The sequence below is a fragment of the Canis lupus genome, chromosome 4 (assembly GCF_011100685.1).
Source record: "Canis lupus familiaris isolate Mischka breed German Shepherd chromosome 4, alternate assembly UU_Cfam_GSD_1.0, whole genome shotgun sequence".
Classification (NCBI taxonomy): domain Eukaryota; kingdom Metazoa; phylum Chordata; class Mammalia; order Carnivora; family Canidae; genus Canis; species Canis lupus.
Window position 1 is genome coordinate 8,119,135 of NC_049225.1, and position 13,420 is coordinate 8,132,554.

At 42.2% G+C, this 13,420-nt stretch overlaps 1 protein-coding gene across 4 annotated transcripts in view; it reads right to left on the bottom strand.

The window, feature by feature from the left end:
- The window catches only part of DISC1 (DISC1 scaffold protein), a 347,001-nt gene that overhangs the window by 216,237 nt on the left and 117,344 nt on the right, over positions 1-13,420 (bottom strand). For all 4 annotated transcript variants that reach the window (XR_005357793.1, XR_005357794.1, XM_038533906.1 and 1 more), the window contains exon 6: positions 11,214-11,449. Coding sequence is in view for 2 of the 4 variants with exons in the window: in XM_038533906.1 (XP_038389834.1) it covers positions 11,214-11,449 (236 nt within the window). In the remaining 2 variants the exon portion in view is untranslated. The remainder of the gene's footprint in view (positions 1-11,213; positions 11,450-13,420) is intronic.

The window sequence follows — 13,420 nt, forward strand, 5'->3', positions numbered from 1 at the left end:
TACCTGTGGTACTTTGCTATGGCAGCCCTAACAAATTAATGCAGACTAGCATGGGGAGGGAGACATGTGGAGAGCTTGAAGGTCAGAAGTAAGGATCAGGGCTGTGCAAAGGGCACCCAGAGGTCTCAGCCTGGAGGCTATCTCTACCCAGTGCAAATGAGTCCTCTCTGCTGCGAGGCTGCCAAGGCCAGAGGGTCACTCTGTAAAATTCAGAGTTGTAAAACTTAAGAGTGTTTTGCTAATCTTCCTCAATAGCCTAGTGCTGCATTAGATATCTATTTGTTTAAAGAATCTCACACTCCAGTCAAATAGCAACCAACTACTATTCACTCCCTATTTCTCCAGACTTAGGAAAGCATAACTCAAAAGCCTTATAAGAAACTTGAATATGTACCCTTTCTTAGTAATACTTTCAATACTTCCCATAGATATAGGTATCAAGAGGGTCCTGCCCTAATCCTCTGTATTCTTGGAGTGAAGCATCCACGAGGCCAAAGGTACATGCCCATCCAGAGCTGGGCCAAGCAGCCAAGACCAGAATGCCTTCCCAAAGAGCCATGAGACTGCTTCCTCCCAGGGTATTCTCAGGGTATTCCTCTCAAGGATGGAACACACACTGTAGTGAACATACCTACAGGCCCAAGCTCTCGTCAGGCAGTGGCTACTTTGAAGGTGTGGATATTTCTTGGCCATGCAGGCCAGGGTGTTCACAAATAAAACCTATCACAATAGCAGGGCAGGAAGGACAGATGTCAGGGTGGGAAGACAAGGTTGATCAGGTATTCCATTGGTCTCCTTCCTCTGAGCCACAGCTATCAGGTGGGCCTGAATTAACTCCATTGTGTTCATGTCCTAGAGAAACTTCTCTCACTTTATGTGGTCTTCCCTTGTTTTTAATGCTTCCTTCTGCCACCACCACATTTGGTACCAGCCTTGGCCTGACACATTAGACTCACACCCAGGAAGCCAACCACATACCTGCCCCAAAGACAGGCCTTTGAGGAACAAACTGTGTCCCTAGTCTCATATGACCTCTGCTGAATAAAAGAATATTAATGGCTCTGAGAATTCCACCATTCCACTAACTCTCTGCAAGATTTGGAAAAAGTCACTTTTTCTGGAGCTCTATTTCCTTACCCACAAAGTGAGGCAGTTGAGCCAAATTATCTCTAAGAAACTTTCAATCCTACCATCCAAGGTTCTTTTACTATAGGTTATACAAAGTGCCAGATGACCTTGATGACAGAGGTAGAAACAGAGGCCAGATGTCTGTTATTTTTCTAAGCAAGACACAGATTTTAAGCCCTCAGAACAGAGTTGTGCAGAAAGGCTGCTATCTGTTGGCAGCTGCCTGTCCATCTCCTCCCTGTGTATATGTGGCCTGATCCTGAAGTCTCATTTTAGCAGAAAGCTCTGGGAAAGGAGGAGAAGTATCAATTTCATCTCCAAACAGTCTTCTCCCTGCCCTTCTTTCCCTCTCCCCATTTGTAGTTCCATCCCATGTATTATTTAGTAAAAATAAGTTTAAGAATGAAAGATTGTTATTGAAACAAGTTAGAAATGATATAAAGGTCAAAATGATAGCCACTCAGGCACAGGAATTACTTGGGTCTTAAATTAAAAAAAAAAAAAAAATACAGGAATCCGTTGACATTAACAACCTTGCCAATTACTGCTCAGTCCTCTAACCTTCTGTCAGGGGCAAGTGGTTAAGAAAATGACAGCAAAAACAGCTTTAGGAAATGCAAGGTTTTATCTGTTTGGCCTTTTTCCTTCTTTGAACCCTTCTTGCCTCACAGCTGATAATGTCACATGTCACCAGTGGGACATGCACAGGGCACAGACAACAAAAATGCCAAGAATTCCTCAAGACTTTGGAGGATCCGGAGAAGGCACGATAGGGCACAAATACTCACCAGGAGCAAGCCATTCTATGTGGTTCTAAAAGCTATCGAGCTGGTTACTTGAGACATTTACTCTTTGGGAAGCCTGCATAGTACAGTGGGGAGAGATTTGTTACCAGAGCTCTGGTACCCCGTGGCCATCCTCACTGCCGCTGGCACAGCACATAATCTCTGTTCTGGTCATTGGCAGCACAGGAACATGGCACAGTGTCTGCTCATGTGACAGATACTTATATTCACCCTGGGGATCTTGGGCAGAATGAAATATCGAAAGGTTTTTAATAAAGCATTCATACGAATAACCATTACCGTAGCAGAATAAGAAAGTAGTTTTGAGTAATCTGACAGAAATCAAGTACATGGGTTTTTAACTAGAGTAAAATACATGTGATGTTTTCCTCTCTGCCCCAAGCAAAAGAGATTAAATGAAAGAAATAAAGAAAAGAGGTCAGAGAAATACTCAGACTTTCAGCCCTTTAATTGGTTCTCTGGATATGGATGGATCACATTAGTGACTTAATGAGTCTTTCTCTGAATTTCAGGGATCCTATGTCCGAACTCTAAAATACTACACTCTGTTACTCCAGAGTTTTTGTGGTAAAGCCTCACTTTGTGGTAAAGCCTCACTTATCCAACTAACTCTGCAGACTGAGATTGAGATATAAATTCTTCTTAATAAAATACATCTAAGCTTGTGTAAGTACTCCCGAAGGAGATAGCAGAAAGAGAACGAGTGAGAGCGCACAAGGATTTCCAGCTTCGTAGGAAAGACTTCCTGTGGTCAGGGCGCTGATGTGGAAATACAGAGCAGAGAAAAGGAGTGCTAGTAGTGAATGTACTGGATTTCCGGTCTTCTGATATGAAGATCAGTCTTGCTGATATGGATAAGATACAGTGCATGTGCATGCACACGCCAGTTCCCACCCCCCACTGGGAGACTGCCTGACATCACGGAGTCACAGCTTGCCTCTGAGGCCAGTGCTATTAAAAATCACAGCTTTATTTTCAACTGATTAACTTGGTATTTGGCTTGCCCAAATACTCCAAGTGTTAATTCAAGCAGATCTTTCAGTGCTTCTCAAACCACTTTACTCCAAACTGTAACTGTAATTCATATGCCAGAAGCATTTTGACTTGCAGGCATTTGTCTGTAAGGGATCTTATGCTGTCTAATGAAGAGGAAATGAGAGCAGGAGTGAAAAATATGAATAGCCTTACATTCAGATCATAAGTACTCCTTTCTACCCCTTCCTCTCAAGTTATTCAGGGATACCTATTCACATACAATGAGAAACTAAATTACTGGCCTCTTATTTTTTGAAGACTGGTAACCAAGTGGACTCCACTATTATCATAACCCAAATGTATTTAAACATTCAAAAACTATTTCAGTTCTGTGCTATAGAGATTTTCTCCACCAAATTGCTGTGAGTTAAATCCTGGAAACACTAAAATTTGATCCTAGTGGAAAATGAGCTGCCGCCTCTGGGTTTACTCTGTTAAGTGATCCAAAGGCAACTTCAGATTTCCATTTCAATCACTTCCTTAATTCTGACTATTAAATAATAAGTAATGTCTCATTGTTCCCAGGATTTTTTAAAGAACTACCCTGAACTGCTTGCATTTCTTAATACTATTATTTTTAAATGTATACTGTTTTCCTAAATTTATAAACATGCAGACTTTCCATAACTATGGAGTTTGCCCAAAAGGTTATACTTTCTGCTTTGGGTTTATGATGATTTTCTGAGTCATCTTTAATTACCTATTGTCTGGCTAAGAACAAGCATATGCACAGCTAAAGCCTGCACAATCAGTTTAAATCTTACATTTCTCTCAGACTCTTTCAAAATCTGCTGACAAATCAACAGTTCAGTCATATTCCTGAAACTGGAGAATATTATATATTTCATTTCCTAAAATTTTTCAGTGGGTAAACTAAAGATTTACACATTTTACTGGGTAAAGATGGCAAAAAATAGACCATTGCTGAACAAAATGAATGAACAGCAGGGGAAAATCCAGTTGCCTAAACAAGTAACTTAATTTAAAAAAAAATCAAACACCAATATCAAAACAACTCAAAAAGAAAGCTGAAGAAATTTGTCCAAAAGGATGTACACAGTAGTAATGATATAGCAGCCATGATGAACATCTTAAGAAAATGTCCCCAATGTATAAAGCACAGGGGCCCCCTGCAAACACCTACAAAACCCCAAAGATTCTGGTTCAGGTCATCCCAGTAGCCTAGGAATCCGCACAGGATGGATTAATAATCACCCTTTACCAGCTTGGGACAGAAGTACTCTTAATTAACTAAATTTCCACCAAGTAATGAGCTGGCATTTCCAACCTGGGGTTATTCCCTGTAGCTACTTGAAAAGGTTCTTTCTGACCAAAACTGAATTACCTTTCACTGGAAGAGCTTTCAGCCTCCAGCTCAAGGCCGGAAGAACAGTCTAGTGGTGTGTTAACGCCAAAGAGTTAGAGCAGGGAATAGTAACATAAAACCTACAAACAGGGAAACATTCTTGGAATATGCCAGGAATAAAAGAATTTGGTGAAAAGGAGTGGAAGATTGTAGAAGACACCCAAATTGCAAAGAGGTTAACTACAGAACAGTTCTCAAGATGATAATCATGGAAAATAAAAAATTGAAATACCAGAAGAAAAACTTTTAAAATAGGCCACATGCATTCATGTATGCTGAGAGATCACTTGCAATTGCAATATTAGGAGAACTGGCTGCAATCAGTTTAAAATGATTATCTCCTATCCCTGGAGCTCTAGCTGAAAACAGTTAATCTGATTCCAAAATTATAAAAGAGAAATGGATGAGTCTACAAATTACAAGCCTCCCAAGAAGAACCTACCTAAATAATCACAGACCCACACTGGAAACTCCATGATGGAAACAAAGCACAGAGAATTTGTAGAAAATCATAGTAAACTCAATCTAGTACAAAATGACATTTTTTTTTTTTTTAAATCTATAAGGGGAGATTCCTCCCCTGCACTTCTCAAATACATTCAGCAAACACAGAAGCCAGGGTCCTGTCTTCTTGGGGTGAGTGGCAACTGTACTCAGCCAGAGAGTTGGTTGTTTCAAATCCCTTCCTTCCCTTCCAACCCTTCTTCTCTTCCAAGTTGTGGCTGGTATACTTTTCTCATTGCCTATAATGATGACCTTCCAAAGGAAATGGGAGGATACAGTAGTGAGTTGCATTCCAAACGCTGAACAGTAGCTACAGCGCAGGCTTCAGTTCTGGCCTGTGTCTGGTGACATGCTAGTCATTAACACCAACCCACTGAGAAAAGAATTTGAACACGGTGCCCCACATATGGTCAGGTTCTGCCCAGCGAACGTGGCAGGGGAACTCATCTGGGGGCTATTGGGAACAGAATTACTGTGTTTTTAAGCACTGTGTGTTTTAACTGATTTCACAAAATCTGAAAGTACAAAGTGTTCTAGATCCAGAAGGAATCTCCAACATCATCTGGTTCAAACCTTCATGTTATGAACCAGACTTCCAGTTCCCATAGCGCCGGGCCTTGGAAGTAGTGCCATCCTCCTTCTTCCTCCATTCCTTTCTTTGGAATGGCCAGCGGACCTCTCTGACCTGAAATAGTCGGCTGCCTGCGTGTAGAGACCTGGTTGCTCTGATCCCTCTCAGATGACACCAGGTGATCTGTGGAGCACAGAGACAACCATCACTGGAATGACACCCATTCTCTTTTGCTTGGATCCACAGACCCATGCTTTGGCTAGCTGGACTTCTTTCCATTGTCTGCCTGGGCACTGGATTTGAAACCTTGGTCTCTCCTGGATTGTCAGTGTTAACTACTTCCCCCACCCCCATAGCAAAGATATTGGAACACTGCTACTATGTGAACTGGGGTCCTCAGCAGCCTCATCTGCAAAATGGGCATAAAACCAATATACTGTCTAGGATACTTTATAGGGTTATGATGAGCAAAAATTAGCATTTTATAAATAGCAATGTTAAAATTAATATGTGATTATTATTACAAATCTCAGTAAGAAAGCAAGCTATGATAAATGTGAGATTTGAGAGGCACATCTGCAGAGTGGTCCTGAACACGGAGGCCACTGCCTACCCCTGCTCCAAGGACACACCAGTCTTGCTTTGCTCCTCTGCCACCATCTCAACCCATTGACTTTCTGGGCAAATACTGTCTGCCTCAGCGATTCCTGAGGAAATAGAGGTGTATGCTTTACAACAAAGATAGAAAAGTCAGTATCTCCTATACATTGGTTCTAGCAACCACAGAGCTACTCTGCCAGATGATTTCTGATGGATTAGTCCCATAAAGTCACTGCTCCTGAAAGAGCTACCAGGTGAAAAGACAAGACAGAGAAGGTAGAGAAACAAAGATCAGAAAGAGAAACTAATGAACACAATCAACAAACGGAGAAAGACTGGCAGTCCTGAGGGATGTCCTGAAGTCTCCATGTCACTCTGCTTTGGGCCACCTGTTCATCAGCTGTGGGCACAGGGACACACACAGCTGCCTCCCTGCATACACTCTGAGGATCCAGCACACTCCTCCTGGACGTGCTGGATCCAGGCCTTGCTGTGCTCACGGTGCCTCCTCATTCTCACAAGATATGGATCTGAGGGGAAAGTGCAACTACTGATTTTTTTTTTCCCCAGTCAATTGTGAACTGCTGAATTTTCTTATTTCATATAAATCTGTCTTGAAAGGAGCCCTGATACTGGCTTGGGATGCTCACAGATACCTGTGACAGGGATGCTTGAGCTCCTGAACAGTTCATCACCCTCACTGGGGAGCCCTGAGCAGTACACTGTAGGGAGGAGGGAGCACCCCATGCTACCCAGTCATGCTGACCAAAGTCCCAGACATATCAAGCAAGGTCCAGCCAGCCCCTTGTAACTAGGGATTCAGTTGGCTTCACAGTTTGTGCCAATGGTTTGTAAAAAGATGTGACACGTTTCTTCCAAATGCCCAAGAAATAATTCATCCATGAGCTGCCAGAGCACATTTCACATGAAGCATGAGAAATTCCAGGAGCTGAGGGATAAAGACCTCAACCACAGGCTAATACGAGCCAGACACAGGTATCTAAAGAATGTTAGGAAGTATCATCCACAGCCTGCATCTCTATTGTCATTACTCTGATTATTCCTATCTCACTTCACAGTTGGCCACATGCTGCTGGACAGGGTCACTGCCTGGCTCTTCCGTGGTGTGCAAGGCACACAGACCAATAAAGGGTTAGGAGAGCTGAGCCAATGGCACTGGAGAGACGTGAGCTGCAAGTCACGACCCTCCTCAATTTATGCCACATTAAAAAAAAAATTATGCCACATAAACAGATGGGAACTCACACCTCACATACAGGGATGTGGCCCAAGAAAAGCCCCAGAACTTGTCACATCCTTCCTTCTCTGCCCCCCATCCTTCTCCCCACACTGCCCCCACCAACACCCAATCCTATTACGGATTATTGGAGTGGAGTCAGTATGGAATGGAATGAGAAGGACTGGTTAATGTGGTTGGAGAATCCAGCTCACTGGATAAAAGCCATCCATCTAGACCTCTCCCATTAAATGAAAATTTGTAAGAGGAAACAAGGAATTTGTTTTAAGGCTGAGGGTTTGGAATCCCAGGATAGAGAAATTCAAACAAATATCTGCAGTGGGCCCTGTCCTTTCTACATCCCTGCTCTATCAGCTTCCACACTGTGGAGTTCCTGATTCCCCAGAGGATTAAAAAATATTCTCTTGGTCATTGGAAGAAAACCATTTCTGTTGGCTCTATCAAAAGGCAGCTATGATATCTCTGAGAAGACAGCTCCTCATTCCACCCTGCTAAAAGATAATTGATCCAAAACACACACATTAGAAAATTCAAATTGCTGCTTTGGTTTCTATTATAATGTCCAAATAAAAAGTCACTGGCTCTCTCTTTCCCTCATACAACCTTCTCCTTCCAGCCTTTCTCTGACATCCACCAGATGATTCCCAACAAGCTATGGTCAGAAATGATGGCGCCATGCAAGCAGAGAGTCTCCATCAGTGATTTGCTCAGAAATGCCAAGTGCTATTAGGAAGTTCCTTTTCAAGCTGACTGTGTAGTTTATCCAGTGAAGAAGCATATCCTTCCCTTTGAACTTGCACATTACCCAGTTGAGTAAATCAGAAACAGCTTCTCCCCAGACAACACCCTGAGTTTATAGCTCATCTCTATGAAAATTCTTTATCAGTGATGATAATAATAATTGTGACGCTGAGTGGTCTGCTTCTCCACATATTTGTAACAATACCAATCTCTACAACCTCTCTTCATAAAACTTCAAGATTTGCCTGTTTCACAATTTGTCAGGATCTCTCCTCCATCTGGCCTAAGAAGAAACTATTCTCATAAACAACAGACACTGGTCAACAAAGCTGTAGGTGCATATAAGATGCAGTCTTCTGGCTGGGGCACCTATGAGATAGCCCCCGTCAAGTCAACATCTTCGAAAAGAAAACCAGTATCTCATAGGAAAAACTAAGTCAAACAGTATTGTGTATAATTAGTTAAAAATACTAGACCAAGCAATCTGTGATCTATCGAGCCATATGACTCCACATTTGCTTCTTTCAAACACTATTTCTGGGAGTCCATGCTGCAGCCCATCAGTTTGGAAAAAGTGTGTCTTCCTTCTTAAACGGAAAGCCCACAAAATAACAATGATTTTTCCAGTTAATATTTATGACCAGAAACAGCATGAAGCCTCACCTCCCTCGTGCGGAAGAAAGGAAACTGATCTGTACCTACACACCCCAAACTGTCCTAAGGCAGGGAGGTGCCTGACTGTACCACTAAGTAAATAAAGGAGATGCCAAGGGTCACCCCCTGTTACAGTGTCACCCAGATTATGATATGTCCCAGGGTGGTCACTCCCCAGCAACATAAAACTCTGCTCAGTGCTGGCAGTGTTCTGCTCATGATAAACATTCCAGACTGAGAACTAACGCAGAATAACAGATTAGAAATAATAGGATCCAAGTTCAAGGGCCTCGCTCTATCAGCCTGCCATATAATGGAGATCCTTGTTTTAGACTAAGAGAAAGAACTTCCTTGGATCTCTGGAAAGAAACTATCTTCTATTAGCTCAGACTCAAAGGCTGCTATGGATGTATATGAGAAGGCCTCTTAGTAGCTGCTTCACCTGGAAAAGCTCCTGAGTTTTTGTTTCCTCATCCATAAAATGCGAACAAGGAGAATAGCCCGCCTACCACCCCAGGCTGCTCTGAACGCAGTGAGTTGGTGTGTGAGAAAGCACTTGCTCTACAACTTGTGCATCTCTGTACAGGACAGGGCACACCTGCAGGGATGCTTTGAATTCAACTCAAAACCCAGAGGCTTTGCTAAACACTGCAGTGGATTCTAAGTTAAGCATGCCCTAGCTTTTTCTGGCAAAAAGTCATCACCTTGTGGGAAAGATGAGAGGTGGATAACAAATCTCTGTGTGGTTAAAAGCAAAAGGAAAAATAAGTAGGACACATCTGGATGGTAGGATGAAAAAAGGATCATTTTAAGCCTCAAATATAAATATATGTATTTGTAAACATAATTATAAACTCACATGTATATTTCATCTTATATATTATACATAATACATGTATATAATATAGTACATGTTATGTGTGCATATATGACATATGATATACAAAGTATAATATATATATCATCTATACCTATACCTCTGTACGTGTATATGTGTGTGCGTGTATACACATATGGATGTAGAGTGACTTCCACAGGAGAACACTGGAAGCATCCCTGTGTGGGAAAGATCCTCAGAGGTGGAGGCAATAGTATAGGGACACGTACAAAGATGCAGCTGGAGAGCACAAGTCATATTCAATGGTCAGTTTCCTCTGGCTGAAATTTGGCAACAATCCAAATCTCTTCTCCTCCATGAGCATGAGCCATGAGGTTAGATTTCTGAAGGGAAATATTAGGGCTGAAAGGAGAATGAGAGGAAGTCCTAAGCACCTCCCTAGAGTAGCATCCGTGGCTTGCTTTTCTTGGCTGGATAGTATATGCTATGTGGATAACAGGAGACCAGGATTCACTCAATAGCCTAAGACACGTTGGGACAGACAGTTTGAAGGCCTTCAGAAGCCTGGAATCCCATTATAAACGTGACAAGCAGTAAGCACAGTAAAGTGCATACTACCATCCAGGCACTGTTACCAGAGCTTTATATGTATTAACAGTTGATCCATGTAACAGCCCTATTATCATCATCCCCTTCCCCAAGTAATAAGTGGCTCCCAGCTGTTACATTGTTGAGTAAGGATTCGCCCCCAGAAAATCAAATGGCAGAATCCACATTCTCAACCACTACAGGTGGTAAGTCCTATGAAGTAGTGCCTTCAGCATAACTAAGCAGAACATGAATCTCTCCCGTTGCTCTATACTCACAACACCCACAGTCCTTACTTCCCATCTGCATGTTCATTTGGGCACTACTCAACTTTTTAGCTAAAATGCATACGCTTGAGTTCTTTCACCAAGATAAGTCCATGATCTCCGAAGGACAAGACATAGAAGTGTATCTTGTAGATATTCCACAATATAGACCACGGGAAAGATTCTCACTCCGTAAGTGGATAAGAAGCTAGGCTGAGAAGTAACAAATAGGAATTTTAATATAAATTTTGCCTCTTATCAGGACTGTGGGCAAATTACTAACATTCTTGAACTTTCTTTTCCTCATCTATAAAATAAATATAATAATAGAAGCAACCTTTAAAGCTTAGCACAGTGCCTGTCAAAGAGTAAGCATTCAGTAAATGCTAGCTATTATTAATAACCATTCATTCTTCCTGAAAGAAATACTGTCATGATTGAGTAGCCCCCTCTTAATGATTCACCCCCTCCATCAGTGAGAGATATAGTTTACCTCTCTCCAGATGAGCGTCCTCAGCAAAGGTTGGCATCAGAATCTCTAACCAACTGAGCTGCTACAGATCTCAACGAGAAAGAAGGTGCCCTTGGGGTCTCTGGAAATGGGGAGGGTGCGTAGTAGAATGGAGAAGAATACTGGCGTTTGGTAGATTGGGTGGCCAGAATATAAAATGTCTCCAAATATTCAGAACTGCCCCATACAATGAATAATTTTCCCTGCTCAAAATAACAATAGCACTTCTATTGAAAAACTAGAGCCCTTCTTGGAAAAATATTTGTGTATGAGGGACAGCAGGTAACATCAGTCCTGTAAACTGGTCAATGAGTTGAGGGATTCCAAATCAATTAGGAAATCAATACCTCCTTATGGTTTCAGGTGGTTCTGCACAGATGGGAATCTGGTTGGCAAAGGCCAGGGTGTCATGCAAGGCCTTGCGGACTTCCTGCAGCTCGCCCAGAGACAGCCTGCCCACTAGGGTGGTCAGGTCATAGCCCTGCCATGGGAGAAGCTGCTCCTGCTCTTCTATTTCCCTTCTCAGCTGCTGATCTTTTGCTTCCAGCACAGACATTCTTGCTTGGAGAGCTTCGATTTCTTTCTGTAGAGAATGGAGAAACCAGATTTTATAAATTAACCCTGCTCATGGCAAACTGCTCTGCTGACAGAGTCCTTTAAATGAGAGTCGGCCATATGTACAAGAGCCCCTTCTAAGGCAGGCAGATTTTTGGAGGTTTGTTGAAGTAGAAAAATCACGCCAATTTTATATTTCTGATTAGTTGGCGTAAGGAAAGATATTCCCTCCCAAGTATTCAATAATTATGGGGGGTGAGCCAGGAATTTGACTTGGAAGAACCAAGCAAATATATTAATAACTTACTCCATTTGAGCCGGAAGACCTACAATATAGAGTCGCAAACGTCGTATGTTTGAGGTATGAACTAAGCAGGTAACACAGGTCACAGACCGAAAAAGAAAAGGGAACAATCCTTGGTTGGTCTGTCCCCAAACATGAAAATGTAGTATGTAGAGAAAGATTTAAAAAATCACAGTTTGCTAAGTCTAAAAGATTGAAGGAGCAATGGGATGCTGCAGATAGTGTTATGCAGTCTAAAGTTCATAAAAATATTAAATAAATTCAATTCCACTAATATAGCAGACCAAAATCCAAAGAATCTATAGAGTATCATCCAATCTTGAGGTCAAAGGATAAAACAAACAGTAGGTTATTGAGTGAATGCCCATTGTGTGCACGATGCTAGAGCAGATAAGCATCTCACTGCCTTAGCACTCTGAATTTAAAATGAGACTCTTTCAATCACCACACTCCCATGTCCCATGCGTTGGTTTCTGGCTAATAAGAGCAGAGCTCTGATCCTGGGTGTCTCCCCATCTCTTATCTGTGGTCGCTCAAATCCAAGTACAGATCACCTAAAACTTCTACCTCCTGACCCCATTTCCAGTTTGAGCTGAGGGTAGAGACTTAGTTGGTTGGGACTGAAGATCCACCCCTGAGATGCTCCAAGAAGATAATATGTCTCCCATTGGTCCATCGTTACAATATCATTGGCATTGTTTCCCAACTAACCTCCCATCCTCCACCTCTGCCCGTATCCTATTGTTTTCTTTCCTTGTAACTGTGGAAAATGCATGTAACATGAAATTCACCATCTTAACCATTTTTAATGCCAGTCCCATGGCATTAAGTACATTCATATTGCTGTGCAACCATTGGCACCACCCGTCCAAGACCTCTTCATCTTATAAACCAAAACTCCAGATCCCCATTTACCCCATCCTTCCCCCAACCCCTGGCAACTGCCATTCTACTTTCTGTCTCTATGAATCCCTAGGAACTTCATATAAGTGGAAGCATAGTATTTGCCTTCTTTGTGACCGGCTTATTTCACTCAGTATAATGTCCTTAAGGTTCTTCCAAGTTGCACCATGTGTCAGAATTTCCTTCCTTCTTAAGTTTGTATAGCACTCCATTGTGTGGATGGAGTACATGTGGCTTATCCATTCATCTGTAGATGGACACTTGGGTTGCTTCCACTTTTGGCTGTTGTGAAAAATGTTGTTTTGAACATCACTTTGAGGTCCTTATTTCAATTCTTTTGAATATATAGCCAGAAGTGGAATTGCTTGATTGCATGATGATTCTATTTTTAACGTTGTGAAGACCCACCGTGCTTTTCCACAGTGGTCCAGCACCCAATTCTTAACACACAAGTCAAAGTGATTCTTTAAAACGTGGTCAGATTATGTTGCTGCTTTGCTTAAAACCTTCCAATGGCCACACTGCAGTCAGACAGAAGCCCGAGTGCTTATAAAGGTGTGCAAGGTCCTCCAAGACGTTTCTCCCTGACTTTGTCCTCTACTATTCTCCCATACCCTGGCCTGCTGGCTGCCCTCTGAACATGTGAGGCACATCCCCACTTCAGGCCTTCATGTGGCTGCTCCCTTGGCTTCCATCTCACTGCACAATGGGTTGATCTTAGCTTATGCATTATAGCTCTTACCACCTTACAACATAGTAAGGACGTAACTTGAGAATTAATTATGTTTGCCA